Raw genomic sequence first — 15,886 nt, forward strand, 5'->3', positions numbered from 1 at the left:
TGCAGAGAAGCGGGTGTTGGTCTCTTCTCCCAAGTGACAGGTGATAGGACAAGAGGGAATGGCCTCAAGCTGCACCAGGGAAAGTTCGGATTGGACATTAGGAAAAAATTTTTCACCACAAGGGTCATTCAGGCACTGGCAGAGGCTGCCCAGGGAGGTGGTGGAGTCACCATCCCTGGAGGTATTAAAAAGACGGGTAGGCGAGGTACTTAAAGATACGGTTTAGTGGCAGATAGAAATGGTTGGACTCGATGATCTCAGAGGTCTTTTTCAACCTGGTGATTCTATGATCTGAATCCATCACACCACTGCGTTAAACAAACATTGCACCCCCCCAAAGATATTGAGGACATGCAGCCTGCCCACCCTCTCAACGCCGTGGCACGCATGTCTGCACCCAGAGCACCACTGTTAACCGTACCAGGCCCCCCAGGAGACAGGGTTTTATGAACTCTGACCGAAACTGCACAAAGGGACTCAGTTCCTCCTCTGCAAGATGGCTTCGAGCACACCTGACCTCATGGTGCGCCAGCCTTAGCTGTGGAGGCAGCTGCAATGCAGGGATTTGAAATTGTTGCCAATAAATTGCTTAAATTTACATTTTAATAATTATTTAGCCTTTCCTACAGTGGTTATGTTACATTTCTAAGAACATGGAAAATCAAGAGGACAATGATTTTGTCAGTAATGGAAAATTTTCAGCAGTGGTGAACCAGTAAAAGGATGACCATCAGTGAAAGAATTGAACATCAAAGCCAACAGACCTTGGGACATCATCCCTTTGCTGACTCACTGTGCAGCTTTGGGTTAATCACTTCAGCACCTCAGCTCACCCAGCTCTGCTGCTGTGGGCAGAATGTGCACCAAAGTATCTTTCAGGGCTCAGATTGCTGCCAGCCCTTTCACACAAGTAGAAATTACGTGGATGAAACCTAGCAAGAACATTGAAAATTAAATATTCTGAGGTCCTTCCTCATTCAGGCTCATCTCCTTCCAAGTGTGTGAAAAGACATCAGGAAGGACATGTTTCCATCAATACTTTGTATACTGGTAGCAACAGGGAAAAGCAAGATGAGCAAAGAAAAATGGCCTAGATCTCCACTAATAAAAATATGTCTTCCATCATGTGATTTACTCATCTAGTATTTTACTCATCAACCTACGAAAATCTTGTAATTGACGTTTGCAACCTCATACCAGGAAAAAAACTTAAGGAGAACTTGTAGAATTATTCAACTTTTCTCATCAAAGACCAAAGAAGTTGGGATAGGTTGCTTAGCTCTAGCTAGCTAAGTCAAACCTAAAAACCTCCCTGTTTTACCAGATGCAAATTAAATTCTAGCCAGGAGCATAAACTCTCACTACACTGATTGAAAATTGAATGAACGATGGCTGGGCATTTCCAGCTGTCAAGAAGTAGTTGAATATAGCTGGCCAGCTAACTTCTACCTACGGCTGAACTAAACTCAACCTTTCTCCTAGTCTAGACACAGCCCTAGATATCAATCTGTTCCATTAAAAAAAGACATGAGACAAATAGGAATAAGCAATGAGGAGGAAAAATGAGGTCAAGAAGTAGAAAGACAGAACAAAGCAGGGTGGGGGAGGGAACAAACAAGACCACAGTGATCCTTACTCTGGCTTTCTGCATAATTATTCCCAACTAAAAATATGAGTCTAGTTTAAGAGCTATTCTAACAAGCATCAAATCAAAAACCAGGGGATAGCTCTGCAACTGTCCGATAAAGCACGCATATCCCAGTTCTTTTTGAGCAATTTGCTGTGCGCTAATGAACCAGCGACAGTGCACAGAAGTCTTTCAAGTAGTTTTAATTGATTTAATTTTTACACTTGCAGGAACTGTCATGAGAGTAATACAGTACATATGATTAACACATGATATCATCTACTTATCAATTGTAGGAATCAAAATGGTTCATAGTTTTGGGCACAGGTACCGGGAAACACTTTTACTGTGTCATAATTTTAAATTATTAATACTTTGTTCCTAGAATGATGAAAAGTTATTTTCATTTTAAGATGGGAGGAAGAGGGAATGAGATGAATAAGCAATCAATCTAGCAAGGTCAACTTTCCCTTCCTAAAGGTGGGGAGGTTTGTTTAAAAGCGGTTTTGGAGGCCTCCTCTCAGTACTAAGACATTATTCCTGTGGTCAGCTAAAACTCCTTGTATTCAGTGTTCTCACAGTTATCTTGTTTGGTTTCAGCTTAAAGTTTCCTGACATGGTATCTGAAAGAGTTCTCCTCTTTGAAGACAGGAATTCAGAGCAAGTTTCCTCCTGTTCTTGCATTGTTTGAAGTCAAGCGTTGTTACTGGGATGAATCAAATATATAATTAAAGACCAAGTTTAAGTTTTGGATGTTTTCTTTTTAAAAAAAGAGCTAGAACTGTGAGTGAAATTGATTTTTTGCTTGGGTGGCCAAACTGAAATAAAACCATTTTCTTCATACAAACTGAAAGCTAAAATTTGAGGGCTTTAAAAAAATAATCCTACAACATTTTATTCTTAGACATTTTAAATTACTTTTTTTTTCCACCCAATAAATGTCTAGATTCATATGGCTATGTTGGAGCAGAGTTAGCTACAAATGGGTGTCCTGCTTGGTGAACAATTGTACAATACCCTTATAAACACAGAGTGAAGTAAATAATAACATGCTGTTTAATCTGACAGTTCCAACAGGGGTGGGGAGGATCAATTTTCTTTGGCTGAAACACTGTGAAATTCTGCTTTAATTTACAAATATTTTTGCCTCCCTCTTACACATTTTCTTTTTTGCCTAATTGTAAAAAGAAGTATGGGAATAGTATGATGGAGCTTACTAGGAATAAAGGAAAATATATCTTCCAAGCAGGAATTGAATTGATGGAAATCTGATCACTTGCTATCAAAGATGAAGACAAAAAGGAGATGGTTTCAAAACTTTTTGCCTTTTTTTGTATTCACCTCCAGGTTTTTTTGTGTTCTTTTCTTTTAACTAAGGGAAGGCACTAAATTCAGAAGCTTTTTGTTGAGAACCAGATAAAGCATTTATTTTTATCATTTGGTATAATGGCCAACAGGTGCCATCTCTTTCTTGAATTACTAGAGGGAGAGGTGAGGCTTGGATGAATATACCATAGAGATCTTGAGGGGAAAAAAAAGGCTCAACTAAATAAAAAATAGACAACCTGCCTCTCTCTTAACCTAAGAATTCCTTATCAGGAACTGGCAACATAATAGTAGCCATTTCAAAGGCACTGATTTAACATTATGAATTTCAAAAAAGAGGCTTAGGTACACATAAGAAATGGCAAAGGATTCTTGTGTTCAAGCTTTCAATCACAACCCTACTTGAAGCCCAAACTCGTCCTGAAGGCTTTTGGAGAAGCAATTCAAAATCTTAGCTTCTGAAAACCATCTGTGTTATTTTTTCAAAGTGAGAAAACAAATATTAGTAAGGATTTCTATTTCATTTGATCTTCATAAACACTGCCTTATTAGTTGCTAAGCAGGTCTGCTGGCTTAGCTGGTGCCTGACAAACACCCACCACCACCAGAAGAACCGACACTGTCAAGATGCCAAGTGCTCGGCACAAAGCCTTGTGGCTTCACTCTCTGCTGGTCTAAGACAAGAGTCCATTCCTGGTCCCCAGCTTCAGAAACAAAGACTACGAATAGCATTGGTGTTACTGGGACACAAGGGAGAAGAATTGCCCTAACAGGTAAAACCAGGGGACATAGGGTCATTTTGTGGCCTACAAAAACAAACTATCAAATTCTGTAATTTTCTAAAAAGTCAAGATAGGATCTTGCAAGATGCTGGGAAGGAAATGCAGGGCCTAAGAAAGTGGGAGAGGAAGAGCAGGAAGGAATAAATAGAAAAAAACGAGGGGACAAAAGCCTGTAGTACAAGCATTTGAAAATCAGTTAAACAGAGTAAGGGGAAGGAAAGTTGAGTGTGAGAAGAGGTGGATAAAATGTAATTAAGAACTGGGGAAAACCACTAAACTTAGGTATAACATCCCAGGCCTTGATGATGTATGGTTTTATTAGATCTACAGTTCAGCATAATAGCCTTCCTGAGAAAATATATTACCTGCATTTCTAATATTAATAAATCCATGGTGGGGGGAAATTATCCACTGCATAATTTCACCATTTTCATGCGTGGATTCTTGTGTTTCTGTATTTTCAAATGTGCAGAACTCAGACTCTAAAAAAGATGGGTGTTGTGAATCCGTTACTGGTTGAGGAGGTCTGGTAACAGGTTGCAACTGTCCTTGGCTGTAGGAAGCACAAGGTTTCCCTTCCAGGTCTTTGTAATCAGATATACTGGCAAGAAACAAACCAGAAAAGTCATGATGCTGCGCATCCTCTCTTATATCAGCCCTTTGACTTTGGACACTAACACTGTTCATTTGTCACCTCTCGCTAGTAGTTGTTGTTTCTCAAACATACAAGAGAAGCCAAATACTTGTCATCTATGTTTGTGGTCCAGATCACAAAATATGACAGCCTCTCTTGAAGGATGTTTTGGTGAGGAAAATCTTGGGCTTGCTCGGACAACTCGCTCTCCTTGGAGAGCATTTGAGAAACTCCTCCAAAAGGGGAAACAAAAAATCCCAAAGTCAAAGATGCAGGTGAATAAACTTCCAAGTATAAGAAAAGGAAAATATTTCAGACCTTATCACAAGCAAGTCTTCTGTCTAACTCCAGGACGCTATCAGGTTGTGCTATACTATGGTAGTAATACTGGCTTACTTACAGCACCTCTTAAACCAGTTTCAGATCATATTTCTCTCACTGTTATGCTTTGGGAATGTGTGATGACAGGAATGCAGTACTGCTGCTGCACACATGCTGTAGCTCACCGATTCATTTTTCTGTGTGCTGGCTTATATGCTGTGGTATTTATTTTAACTTGCATGACTTTTAAGAAAAACCTGCCTCTGTTACGAGAAGAAAGCCTCCTCTGTTTTTTTTTTTCATGCCAGACCTTCTGATTGAATTTGTGCTTCCTCTGCACAGAAGACAATTGATGCAGGAGGGTTTTAAATCTGGGTACCCAACATTACCAAAAAACACTGCAGCATACTGAAAGGAACACAGGCTGCAGGATACAGCCTTTGCTTTGACGCATGCTTTTCCTTTCCTACTAGCACCGACTCAAAGCAACGAAAGCTGGGCTTGTAGCTTCTCAGTGCACAAAACTAACTGGAGAGGGAAGCAAGCTGTGAATCCCGCACAGATTTTCACATAGTCAAGCATTTATTAAACGTCTCACATATAATAGAATTCAAAAGCTTGGAGAAGTGGAGTTACAGCAGCTCATATCATTCACTGACTGCTCTTCCAAAGGATATAGTAGTAAAAGATGTGCTAAAAATGTTGGCCTCAACTTTCTTGTTTTCCACTGGTGTCGCATATCATTAGTACCCTGGTATTTAAGTAACATGCTGATATATGGGGGCCAGCTGTACTGTACGTTAGAAAGACGGCCTATCCTCCTGCTTCAGGAGTTTGAAAAAATAGACAGCAAGAAGTAAGTATCCAATATAAAGCCTACCAGCAGTAAAAGCCATTAAAGATTATGTTTTTAAAGACTAATTCACACATCTCCACACCTCTTCCAATTCCTCCGCAGAGCCTTCATTTCTGCTTTACTCCCGTGTGATGCATGCACTTGCCAAGAAGGCACCTAGCACGAGCAGGGCTTGGCCTCTGGGGAAGCTCCTGGGTGCTACAGCAACACAAACAACAAGCAGATTCTCCACGTCAAGTAGGTACACTTAAAGGAAAACTCCATTGAGAAAGAGAAGTAAACCCTTGGCCATAGCAAGTGGGCACTGTTTTGCATGTTGCATGGCCATTATTTATCACTTTATTAGTTTTGAACTCTTAACTTCTTGTCTAAAATAATTACTTACCATACATGAAACTGAACAAAGCACTGCAGGCACATTTGCAAATGGGACAATGAACACATTTGATAGGCAGCCCTAAAAAATCGAAGCGGCATACCAAGGGAACTAAATCCCAGCAGCTGCTATAACCCCACAAAGCATTTGCTGAACAACCTAGTACCAAGCTGCCTCTCAAAATTCTTGCTTATACAGCTGAGCAATATAATGAGTATACTTTATAGATGCGTGTGTACATATATATATCGTATGCATAATAGGCAGGGATATTAAAAACTTTAGAAAAGTTGGGAGGCCTGAAAATAGGCCACTCCACCCTTTGTTAACAAATTCATCATGAATTTACTTCCATATGCGCGTGAAGGTCTGCCTACATTAAACAGTGGTTTAGCACTGAAAATGCATGGTTCCCACCCATCAGTTTGAAGCGAATACAAGCAAGAGACAAACCCAAGAGTGAAAAAACACTGATTCATCACCTCACAGAAAAGTAATTCAATTACTTCTTGGATATTTTATTAATGTCTCAGATATAGAGGCTGTCTCATTGGCATATACTAGTATTTGGGCAGGAAAAAACTCTAGAGAGGAACCATAAACACAGACAGAAATTAGATGACTCAACACATGCCTGACCCAGAGGCTTCTGGAAAATTAGTGCAAAACTATCAGCCTGCATGTTCTCTGGAACAAGCTGAAGTGTCACGGAGTCAGTTTGTTCCCAGGAAGATGGTACTCTTTAGTCACTGGTTTTCAGTGGGACCCTGGAGCTTCTCTGTTCAATTCTGATGCCGCAGTAGCACCCATCAGAAGGAAGACTCCACTCTTGGGATAGCTACCCTACTTATTCCTGGTTACCATAGCGTCTAGTCACCCTCCACTTGTCTTTTGAAGCTCTGACATTACCCACCTGTGTGCACCCAGAGACAATTTCCCATTGCCCTGTTCAGATGAAGGTTTATTCAGGCACCACTTGCACTTGCCTCTCTGTAGAAGCTGTTCTGAGCATTTCTCCTGAGTGCAGAGATTTATGTATTCTAGTAGAGGAACAAGAAAAAACATTTTATAGCACCGGGTCTCAAACTTCTTCAATCACCTTGTAAGAAAATTAAAGTCTTCAGCTGTGGACTAGGCCAACAAAATAATTTTTTTTTCTTACCAAACGGCACCCTATGCAACAGTGCAATCTGATAAAGCAAAGATATCAACCACAAGGAGCTCTACGACTTTTTTCTATATATCCTTCTATATTACGGGGTGGCTGTGGGTCACTTTGTTATTAATTAATTTGTTTTTAAATACGAAGAGGGACTTAAATCCAGCGGAGCACTGTTACCTCCCAGATTTTCTGTAGGTCAGGGCAAGGTCTTTAACTCTTCTGTGAAGCTAAGCAGAAGGGAGCAACACACAAAGCCTCACCTTAGTGAAATGCTTCTAACATAGCACTTGAGTGTCACACTGGATATAAAAGCAGTCTCTGGTGCGAATTTTTCAGCCCACGACTTTCCTACCAGAGTTAAGGTTGAGAACACGTGAAATATGTAGATGTCATGAAGAAAAACATCCCTTATTACAAAGAACTGTAGCTGCAATAGCCAAATTGAAAAAGCAAAATTAAGAGAAGTAAACTAAAATAAAATCAGAAAAATAAAGAAAAAAATCTCCTGTCTATTTCTGAAAAGCATACTTTTCACTTGAACCAAAAAAAGTGTGCTTGCATCCTTTAAAGCATGTGAATGGCACTGGCAAATGATAAGGTTTCTTTCAAAATGCTTTTGATATTATAATGATTTTTGTGAGGCATAGAGAACCACTTATACTTAATATTTCCAGAAATCTAAAAAGATCTTTTTCAAAAGAAGCAAACATCTCAAGTAAGACCATTTACATGAACATGAAATTTCCTAGCATTATAATTCTACTTGAAAGAATCACGTACAAAATGAAGAGCTAGAAAGTCTTTAGTCTTCATTAAAACTGATCACTATTGAGCTGAACTCAATACCTTCACAAGCCAACCATGGTAAATCTTATTAGGTATGGTGCTTATCTCACAAACTCTTGCAAGGAGTCACCATGTTTCCATACATAAAAATTTCAAGTGCTCTCTACCCCCAGCTATTCCAGGAATCAACAAATACTCAGGACAAACACTTATTAGGTTCTATCAGAAAGTAAAAGAAGCTCCATATGCAAGTGCTGAGCGACTTGCCTTTGATCTTTTTCTTGTTGGGGGAGATGTTTGATAACCTTTCCATCTCCCAGGGTAAGGTAGATCAAGCAATCTGCCTTCATAACTGGCAGATTTCAGATTTGTCAGAGCATGATGCTAGTGTCAAATCATTTTTTTCTTCCTTCTTCCCCAAAGACAGATTTTACTATTATCCCAGCTGATGGAACCAAGACAAAATAAACACAGACATCCAGGACTGAAACAATGATAGACTATCCGAGAAGGCATTTAAGTGCTCTCAGTCATCCAAGGAGTAAAAAGTTATAAAAACAACTACTTCTTTTTATTGCCCACATCCCCATGTCATTACTGTGGTACTTAAAAAAACACAAACCCTATGGATTTCTACCCACCACACAGTAATTACTGAAATAACAAAGAATTGGGAAAAAAAGTATTTCCAAAGCCTGATGTTATTACTGAGCTGCCAATGAAAAAACGCTCACTAACACCCCTTAAGTCTATCCTCCTGCATTCCTAATCTGAACACAAAAGGCTGGGTTTAAACAGCCACCCCTCTCCCCCTGAGATTAAAACCACCCGCGGTTTTCAGCTTTGGGCCAGCAATGACAATACTTTAAATCCTTGGCTACTGGCTTCATGAAGACACAGCCTACAGACAGTTCCCCAAAGTTCTTTGAAATGTTAAATACAAAGCAGGAGGAGGTCATAAAGGAAATATTCCTTATAAAAAGAATGGATATTATACGCAGGCTTTTCATACACTTCTCAGTTTCTTTGCTTTCAGCCACCATATTATAATTCCTCATTGTCTGAAGCTTTTGAAATAAAATTTAGGAATTAAATGAAACACACAAATTAGTGCTGTAAATAGCTGCCAATATACGTGTTACCTTTTAGCTCTCATAAATCTCTCCAATGTATATTGTACCCTACTTCTTATCTGGAAAGACTAATTATTTATGTAGTAAATGGTCCTACAGAAATTATCAAAACCCAGCCACTTAAAAGTAACACATTGGTTTTACTGCATCATCTTCTCTATCATCTGCCCAGTGGTTCCCTGCCACACTGGAAATCCAGCTATCTTTCTGCCAAGAGCCTTCCAGTGCATACAAAAGGAATGAGGATTATGAGACCTCTTTTATCCACTCTTATCCCATAAACTAACAAGCCTTTTTTTCACTGCATTTTTTTCACAATGAGTACAAGAAATTATGTAGGAGGATGGGATTTTCAAGGTAGGCAAAAAAAAAAAAGTTTGGCATACCAGCTTTGCCCAGAAATACTGTCAGTCTAAACAATGAGAGAGTTGCTAGCGGGGTAGGGGAGGTGGCAAACACAACAGTGCACTGCCACTGACATAGGCTCCAGCTGCAAGTGGTGAGCTTTGTGGTTCAAAACTAATGGTAGGTGATCGAGTTTTCCTGTCCACTTGAATTCCCCTGGAGGTAAACAGCAGGACATTAAATTCTGGCCCCTGCTCCACCCTGAACACTCAATGCCTCTCTTTCCTCATTGGGGTGTCTTAAACTCAACAAAAAAATAAGTTTTATGTTAATTTAAAAAAACTTGTGTTTGGTTTGCTCATCTCATAAGGTCTCATGAGCCAAATCCACACTAGCTTCTAGCTAGATGCTCCACCAGACAGGCATAGAAACATCCACGTCCAGGTTTACAGATTGTATTATTGAGGAGGAACACAGCTGGTTGCCACAGTTGTGTCCACAGTCCAAGGGGCCTTCGGACTTCAGTCTCATGAAAGGCACCAAAAACCTCTTTAATTAGATGAAGCAATTAATGTAAGCAAGCGCTCCAGCCAGCAGCAAATGCATGGTTAAATCACTGGTGATCCCAAAGAACCAGGCTTCTGCAGTTTGAAATTATTTGAGGTGTTTAATGTTGGATTATTTGCAAATTAGTGTAGCCCAGCCCACAGAAACTGCCACTGCTGTGACTACACACGCACCTGACAAGGTGCTGTCCTCTGCTTCTAGATACATGTACATCATTTGGGTAACTTCAAAGGAGGGAACGCCTGTTCACAGAAATGTTCCAGCTACGGAAAAGGACTGAAAGATTATAGCAAACTCAGGAACATCACATGCAAGGTGGGATAGAGCAGAATGGATGGCAAAGAAGGGCAAGCAGAATAATTACTGTTACTTGATGATTAAAGAAGCATCAAAACTCTTATTATAGATCACGGACATCTTTTATAACACTTCAAACTAGCACACAGAAGAACATGCCTCCATGTCTCAGTTGCACAGGCAGTATTGGCTCTCCACAGTTTGAGAGAAGATGAGGGTCTTCTGAAACAGAGGTTCTGCCTTGAGCCACTACTTTAGGCCAGTGAAGCGGTACAAAGCCTTTGAAATACACTGGAGAATAGACACTGCTGGGCACAGCCCTGGCATACAAAAGTGCTCCTTGTATTCAATCTTCACTCTTCATGGCAGGAATCAACACAAGACACATAGTGATCTCTGCCTGTCTGTTAGGCTCCCTAGCCCCGTAAGAAAAGTAAGAACAAACCCCAGGTAGTTGTAACCTGCACCCAGGCTTCAGCAAACTGTGCAGCTAAAAAAAGTGTCCCTAGAGGAACCCTGGTAGGTAGTTACCTTTTGTTAGAGGAGATCAGGTGTGTAGAACTCCCTAGGAGCCAGAAGCAATAATTCACAGACACAGTTTGGGCTTGCCTTCAACTCATGCTGCTTGCAATATTGACTAGTCAGTCAGCCTGGTTTGTCCAACAGAAAAAATAAACAGTATAAAACAAAACTACTAGTACTCCATCCTCAACTGAAGTAACTGACTGCCCATTAGTTATAAAAGAATGCTGATGATTCAATATTAACATTTTTTTAATATCCCGTATTTCTGATGAGTAAGGCAATTGTAATGACACATATACCGCTAACATTATAGAAGTGTGATATTTTTTCATAAATGTATTCTATCAACAGCTCATTTAAATCTTTATTTCTGCTTGTTGTTTTGGTGTAACCAGTTAGAGAAGTTTCCAACACATTTTACTTCTTCCCTATCTAAAGAAAAAAAAGACAAACAAACCAAACAAGAACACTAATCTCTGAGAACACAACTACAGTAACACAGATTGCTCTTTAGCAAATTAAGATGTTGACCGGGCCACTTTGAAAGTGTCAAGATCTCAATTCAGAGGTTGTCTGAACAGATTCCTATTCATCTGTACCACTTTAGAAAACTGCATTCTCTCAGATTGCTATGCCTCGAAAATCAGTGCAAAGCCTAGTGAACAGATTTGAAAGAAGAAACAGAACAGATTGAGAGAAGAAATTTCATCATATCCATATTCTAATAACAATATTCCACCACCTCTGGAACAATCAGGTAAGAGATTGAAAACTTCTATCTCATAAAATAATTTTTAAGAAAAGAAACTTGAGCTTACCAGCTGCGAGAAAATTCAGTCATCAAAAGAAAGAGCAATCGCAGAAAATGTTCGGGCTATCTTTGCCATTTCACAGAAAACAAAAAGTCATTTGCATACACTTAATGGAAAAAATTGCACAAGTCCTTTCCAAAATAGCTTTAGTCAGTTATGGAGATGTATCCAGCAGCATGAAATCACTACAGGTACTACAACCAGGAACATCTCCCAAGTGACAGACACAAGTTATTGGGTACTAAGTGCCTCTAAAGAAATTTAATTATGTTCACACCAATGTTTGATCATATTCCTGCACAAACCAGGGTTCACATTTACCAAAAAGCGTGATCACTGGTTTTAGATTAAAGAAAATCAAACTCCAGTATCAAAATAGTATTCTGACAAACTGGATAAATCATGTTCTTACTTAATGTACGAGTTCATACATGACTTTTTTGGAAATCAGCTCATTCTTGAATGTCATGGTCTTCATGGTCAGAATCAAAACACAACCACCCATCATCCCCAAGGATGACTGTGACAGCTGAATTATTTGAAGATGGCAAACTGAAGCTCTCTGTGATACATTTTTGTATCTGAAAAGCAGGCAAGGAAAACAATGCCGCAGAGAGAAGCAGATGGCCAATGAGTTATCACTCTTGGTCTGATGACTTATGTGGGCTGAACTTGTTTATTTACTCCCATATTTGCAAAAAAATAAGCTTTCCATATGTTAGCGGTGGCTATATTATATATTATATACACAGTACACCACATAAAAGGTAGGTACCACAGTACCCACACATAAAATCAGGGATCAAGTACGTACCCTCAAATTACCACGTGTTCTCCTGCAATGACACAAGTCACAGCTGACCCTTCCGAGGGCCAAAGAGTTACGTGACTGATATTGCAGCTCAAGAAAGGGTTAAAAGGCGATCACAGACTTACAGCTGCCCTGCTTATTGGCTTGGAGACAGAACAGAAGTAGCTCAGGTCCTCCAAGGCAGGGAAGGGAGAGGAGGCTTTAATTACTGGCTATACCCTTTACATTCTCTAGGAACTGCTACCTCTACCTGTTCACTACCCCCTGTTGATGCAACCCCCCTACTAGCACTGCATGATGCATGATGAAACCTCTGTCATATGGTCCTGAAACAACAGGCACTATTTGTGTGTCAGTAAGCCCTGTCATATGAACCATCCTCAAAAATACAGATTGTTCTTAGATCATCTCACCTCCTCTTCATGATTGTTCTCATTATCTTCTCTTTAATTGTTATTATCTTCTGGGCAGAGAAAAAGAATGCCACTTTTCTAAGCACATAAAATCCAATTACGTATAAATACAGTGTTAGGAAAATAATTAGCATATTTTAGCTGACAAATTAGCCACTGAAAATCAGGATAAAAAGGTCACTGTGTGACCATCTAACCCCTTGAAAATCACAGAAAGTGTTTTCTGTCTGCAGTTACAGTAATGCTACTGCCCTCAGCTACAGTTAACAACCAGTGTTACAATAATAAAGTCTATTTGTAAACACCTACTTTCCTGTATCTTTTGGACAAAGAGCTTCTATGTTATTTTCCCACTAGCCAAAGTTTCACAGTGTTCTTGTACTGCAACTAAAGTGACTGAAGGATTAAAAGTAGTTAGTGTAATTTTACCTGCTGGCAAGAGTCCTGAAAGTAGGGCATTTTTCAGCATTTGATAGATTCTCTGAATTACCAGGATGTAAATGGGATGCAGGGTGTGCTTATTGACACCATCACACAAAGCTATGTGCTAGAAGATCCACACAGGATAGCTTGGATCAGATCCTCTTCACATTCGTAGGTATACAAGTAGTATATGTCCTCTCATACGAGCAGAGGCTGAGAGAGTTGGGGTTGTTCAGCCTGGAGAAGAAAAGGCTCTGAGGAGACCTTATAGCAACCTTCCAGGAACTGAAGGGGCTACAGAAGAGATGGGGAGGGACTGTTTACAAAAGCTTGCAGTGACAGGAGTAGGGGCAATGGGTATAAACTGGAGAGGGGCAGATGTAGACAAGACGTAAGGAGGAATTTCTTTACTATGGGAGTGGTGAGGCGCTGGCACAGGTTGCCCAGGGAAGCTGTGGCTGCCCCATCCCTGGGAGTGTTCAAGGCCAGGTTGGATGGGCCTTGGGCAGCCTGATCTAGTGGGATTTCCCAGCCCGTGGCAGGGGGGTTGGAACTGGATGATCTTTAAGGCCCCTTCCAACTAAAACTATCCCATTCTATGATTCTACGACAGCCTGGCACTGTACCTAATGCAGCGTCTGAGACTTTATGCCAGCATAAAGAAGTCTACACCCACCCCTCCACCCACCTGATAGTGTAGGAAGTGTTACACAGACAGACTCATGAACATCACCTGCTCAACTGTAGTGTTTGACTCCCTCCCTCCCGCGTATTAATAGTCTGAGATGGTCTAAGTGCATTTACACAATGCTACGTTTCCCATTTCTATATGAAGAAAAAACAAAGTCAAACATACTTTTCATCTCCCACAACATTGTTTTCTAGAATTCTCAATGAATTTGTTTGCACTGTTTCTTTAATAAAGGGAAATAGAAAATCTGTGGGAGCATGAAGTTTAACTAGAAGAAATCCTTACTTCAGTAAAAATTAACAGGCACAAGACTGACAACTGTACAGAGACAAAGTCTACAGAGGAAACAACTTTTTTTTTGGTGGCATCTTTATTCATTCTACTACGAAGAAAGAACACTACATTTCATACATTAATGCAAATAGAATGAAAACCTCAATCCGTAGCAGGAAAAAGGCCCTTCTTTCTAAATATGTAAAATCACTACCCATCTTCTCCCTGTTCAAATCCACAATTTAAAATGAAAAGAAATGAAGGAAAAAAATTTCCAAGTGTTTGGATTCTCAAGTCATGTGACAGTATGGTCTATTAATGACAGAATATATTACTTGAAGCATTTCTGTAAGTATCTCCAGGAGATATGACAGCTAGTTAGACAGACGGAAACAATCTAGTACACTCCATTTTTAAAAGCTGTCCAGTGATTTCACTTGCTTCATCTTTCATGAATAAAAGGATGATGGTTTTAAATGTATTTTTCACAGAAGTCCCAAGTCCCACAACTGCAAATGCTCTTGGCTCTCACTGAGCTCCAGCATCCCAGGAAAAAACAAGGAGAAAATCAGTTCCCAGGAGGCCCCACAATCAAGTTCTAAAAAGGGAATATTCCAGTGCACTGCTTGGTCTCCAGAGCATCCTAGGGAGCTTGCCCAGTACCACACAGAGAGCAGAGTTAGGAACAGCGCTTGCATCTCCTAGTGCCAGCCCTGCATCCTAACAAGAGATCAAAAAGGTGTTCCTCATGCACATATTGTATGTGGGCTATATGTCAGCTTTCCTTAAACTCACAGGCATATAGAGAGACAGGGTAGCTTTTGAAACACACAGATACAAATGATCCCAATCTTTTGTATATCTTTAATCCTAAACTATCTGTAGAATATCACCTGGGGAAAAAAAAAAAAAAAACAAAAAAAATATTTTTTCCGGAGACTTACGATAAACCAGTTTTGTTTGACATAGGAAAGAATGGCACAGGAAAAAAGGAACATACTTTTAATGTAGCAGCGATTTAACATAGCAAGAAGAATGGAGACTGCTCAGAGGGCTCACTACCACACCTAAACCTTTCTCCTGTAAGAGGAAGTCCCACCAGCCCCAGGCTCACGCTGACATCATCTTACATCTAAGCACTCATTCTGCCCCACCTCAGCTCAGTTCCCAGCAGGCATGCCTGCCTGCCTCTACACCATCCCACCAGTCCCACCACCGGCACTTTCTGCTCAGAGCTAGAAAGAAGGGGAAAGCCGAAGGACTTGAAATACCGATGCTTACCTGAAACCATATACCCAAATAAGCAAAAGGGTAAACTCCAAGCAAGGGGGTAGTTTCTGGTTCTTGTAAGACACAACAGATACCGAACTAAGAAAAATACGAAACTGTCAAATGAAACACAAAAGGATGACACAGTTCAACACTCACTGAGTATTTGCATGTAGACAAGACTGGCTTGTTTGGGATGATTAAAGCAATGCAGATCAAACCTCGGAGCATGTACTTCTGAGCACTCTCCCAAGCCCAGACAGGCCAGCTGGCTGCAGCAAAACCCAGCCAAGGGAAAAGCTGTTCTTCCGGAGGCTGGCGAAAATACAGCATTCACCGCCCCTCGCTAGGAGACAGTGCCCACATGCTCCAGGCACCCACAGCATCCTTTTACCACCTGGCATTTCCACACCCTGCTCTGCTCCTGGGTCTTCCTGGCAGATGTGGGGAAGACAAG

General features: G+C 40.4%; 2 protein-coding genes across 3 annotated transcripts in view; both read right to left on the minus strand.

Moving 5' to 3' along the window:
- The window catches only part of STOX2 (storkhead box 2), a 127,475-nt gene that overhangs the window by 79,496 nt on the left and 32,093 nt on the right, over positions 1-15,886 (minus strand). The gene's annotated exons all lie outside the window — the stretch shown is intronic.
- The window catches only part of LOC128852002 (storkhead-box protein 1-like), a 67,000-nt gene continuing 56,429 nt past the window's right edge, over positions 5,316-15,886 (minus strand). Inside the window, exons 2-3 of the mRNA XM_054064956.1 lie at positions 6,836-6,962; positions 5,316-5,744 (exon numbers count right to left, since the gene is read on the minus strand). Coding sequence (XP_053920931.1) covers positions 5,654-5,744; positions 6,836-6,962 — 218 coding nt within the window. The 3' untranslated portion in view covers positions 5,316-5,653. The remainder of the gene's footprint in view (positions 5,745-6,835; positions 6,963-15,886) is intronic.

The sequence above is a fragment of the Cuculus canorus genome, chromosome 4 (assembly GCF_017976375.1).
Source record: "Cuculus canorus isolate bCucCan1 chromosome 4, bCucCan1.pri, whole genome shotgun sequence".
Classification (NCBI taxonomy): domain Eukaryota; kingdom Metazoa; phylum Chordata; class Aves; order Cuculiformes; family Cuculidae; genus Cuculus; species Cuculus canorus.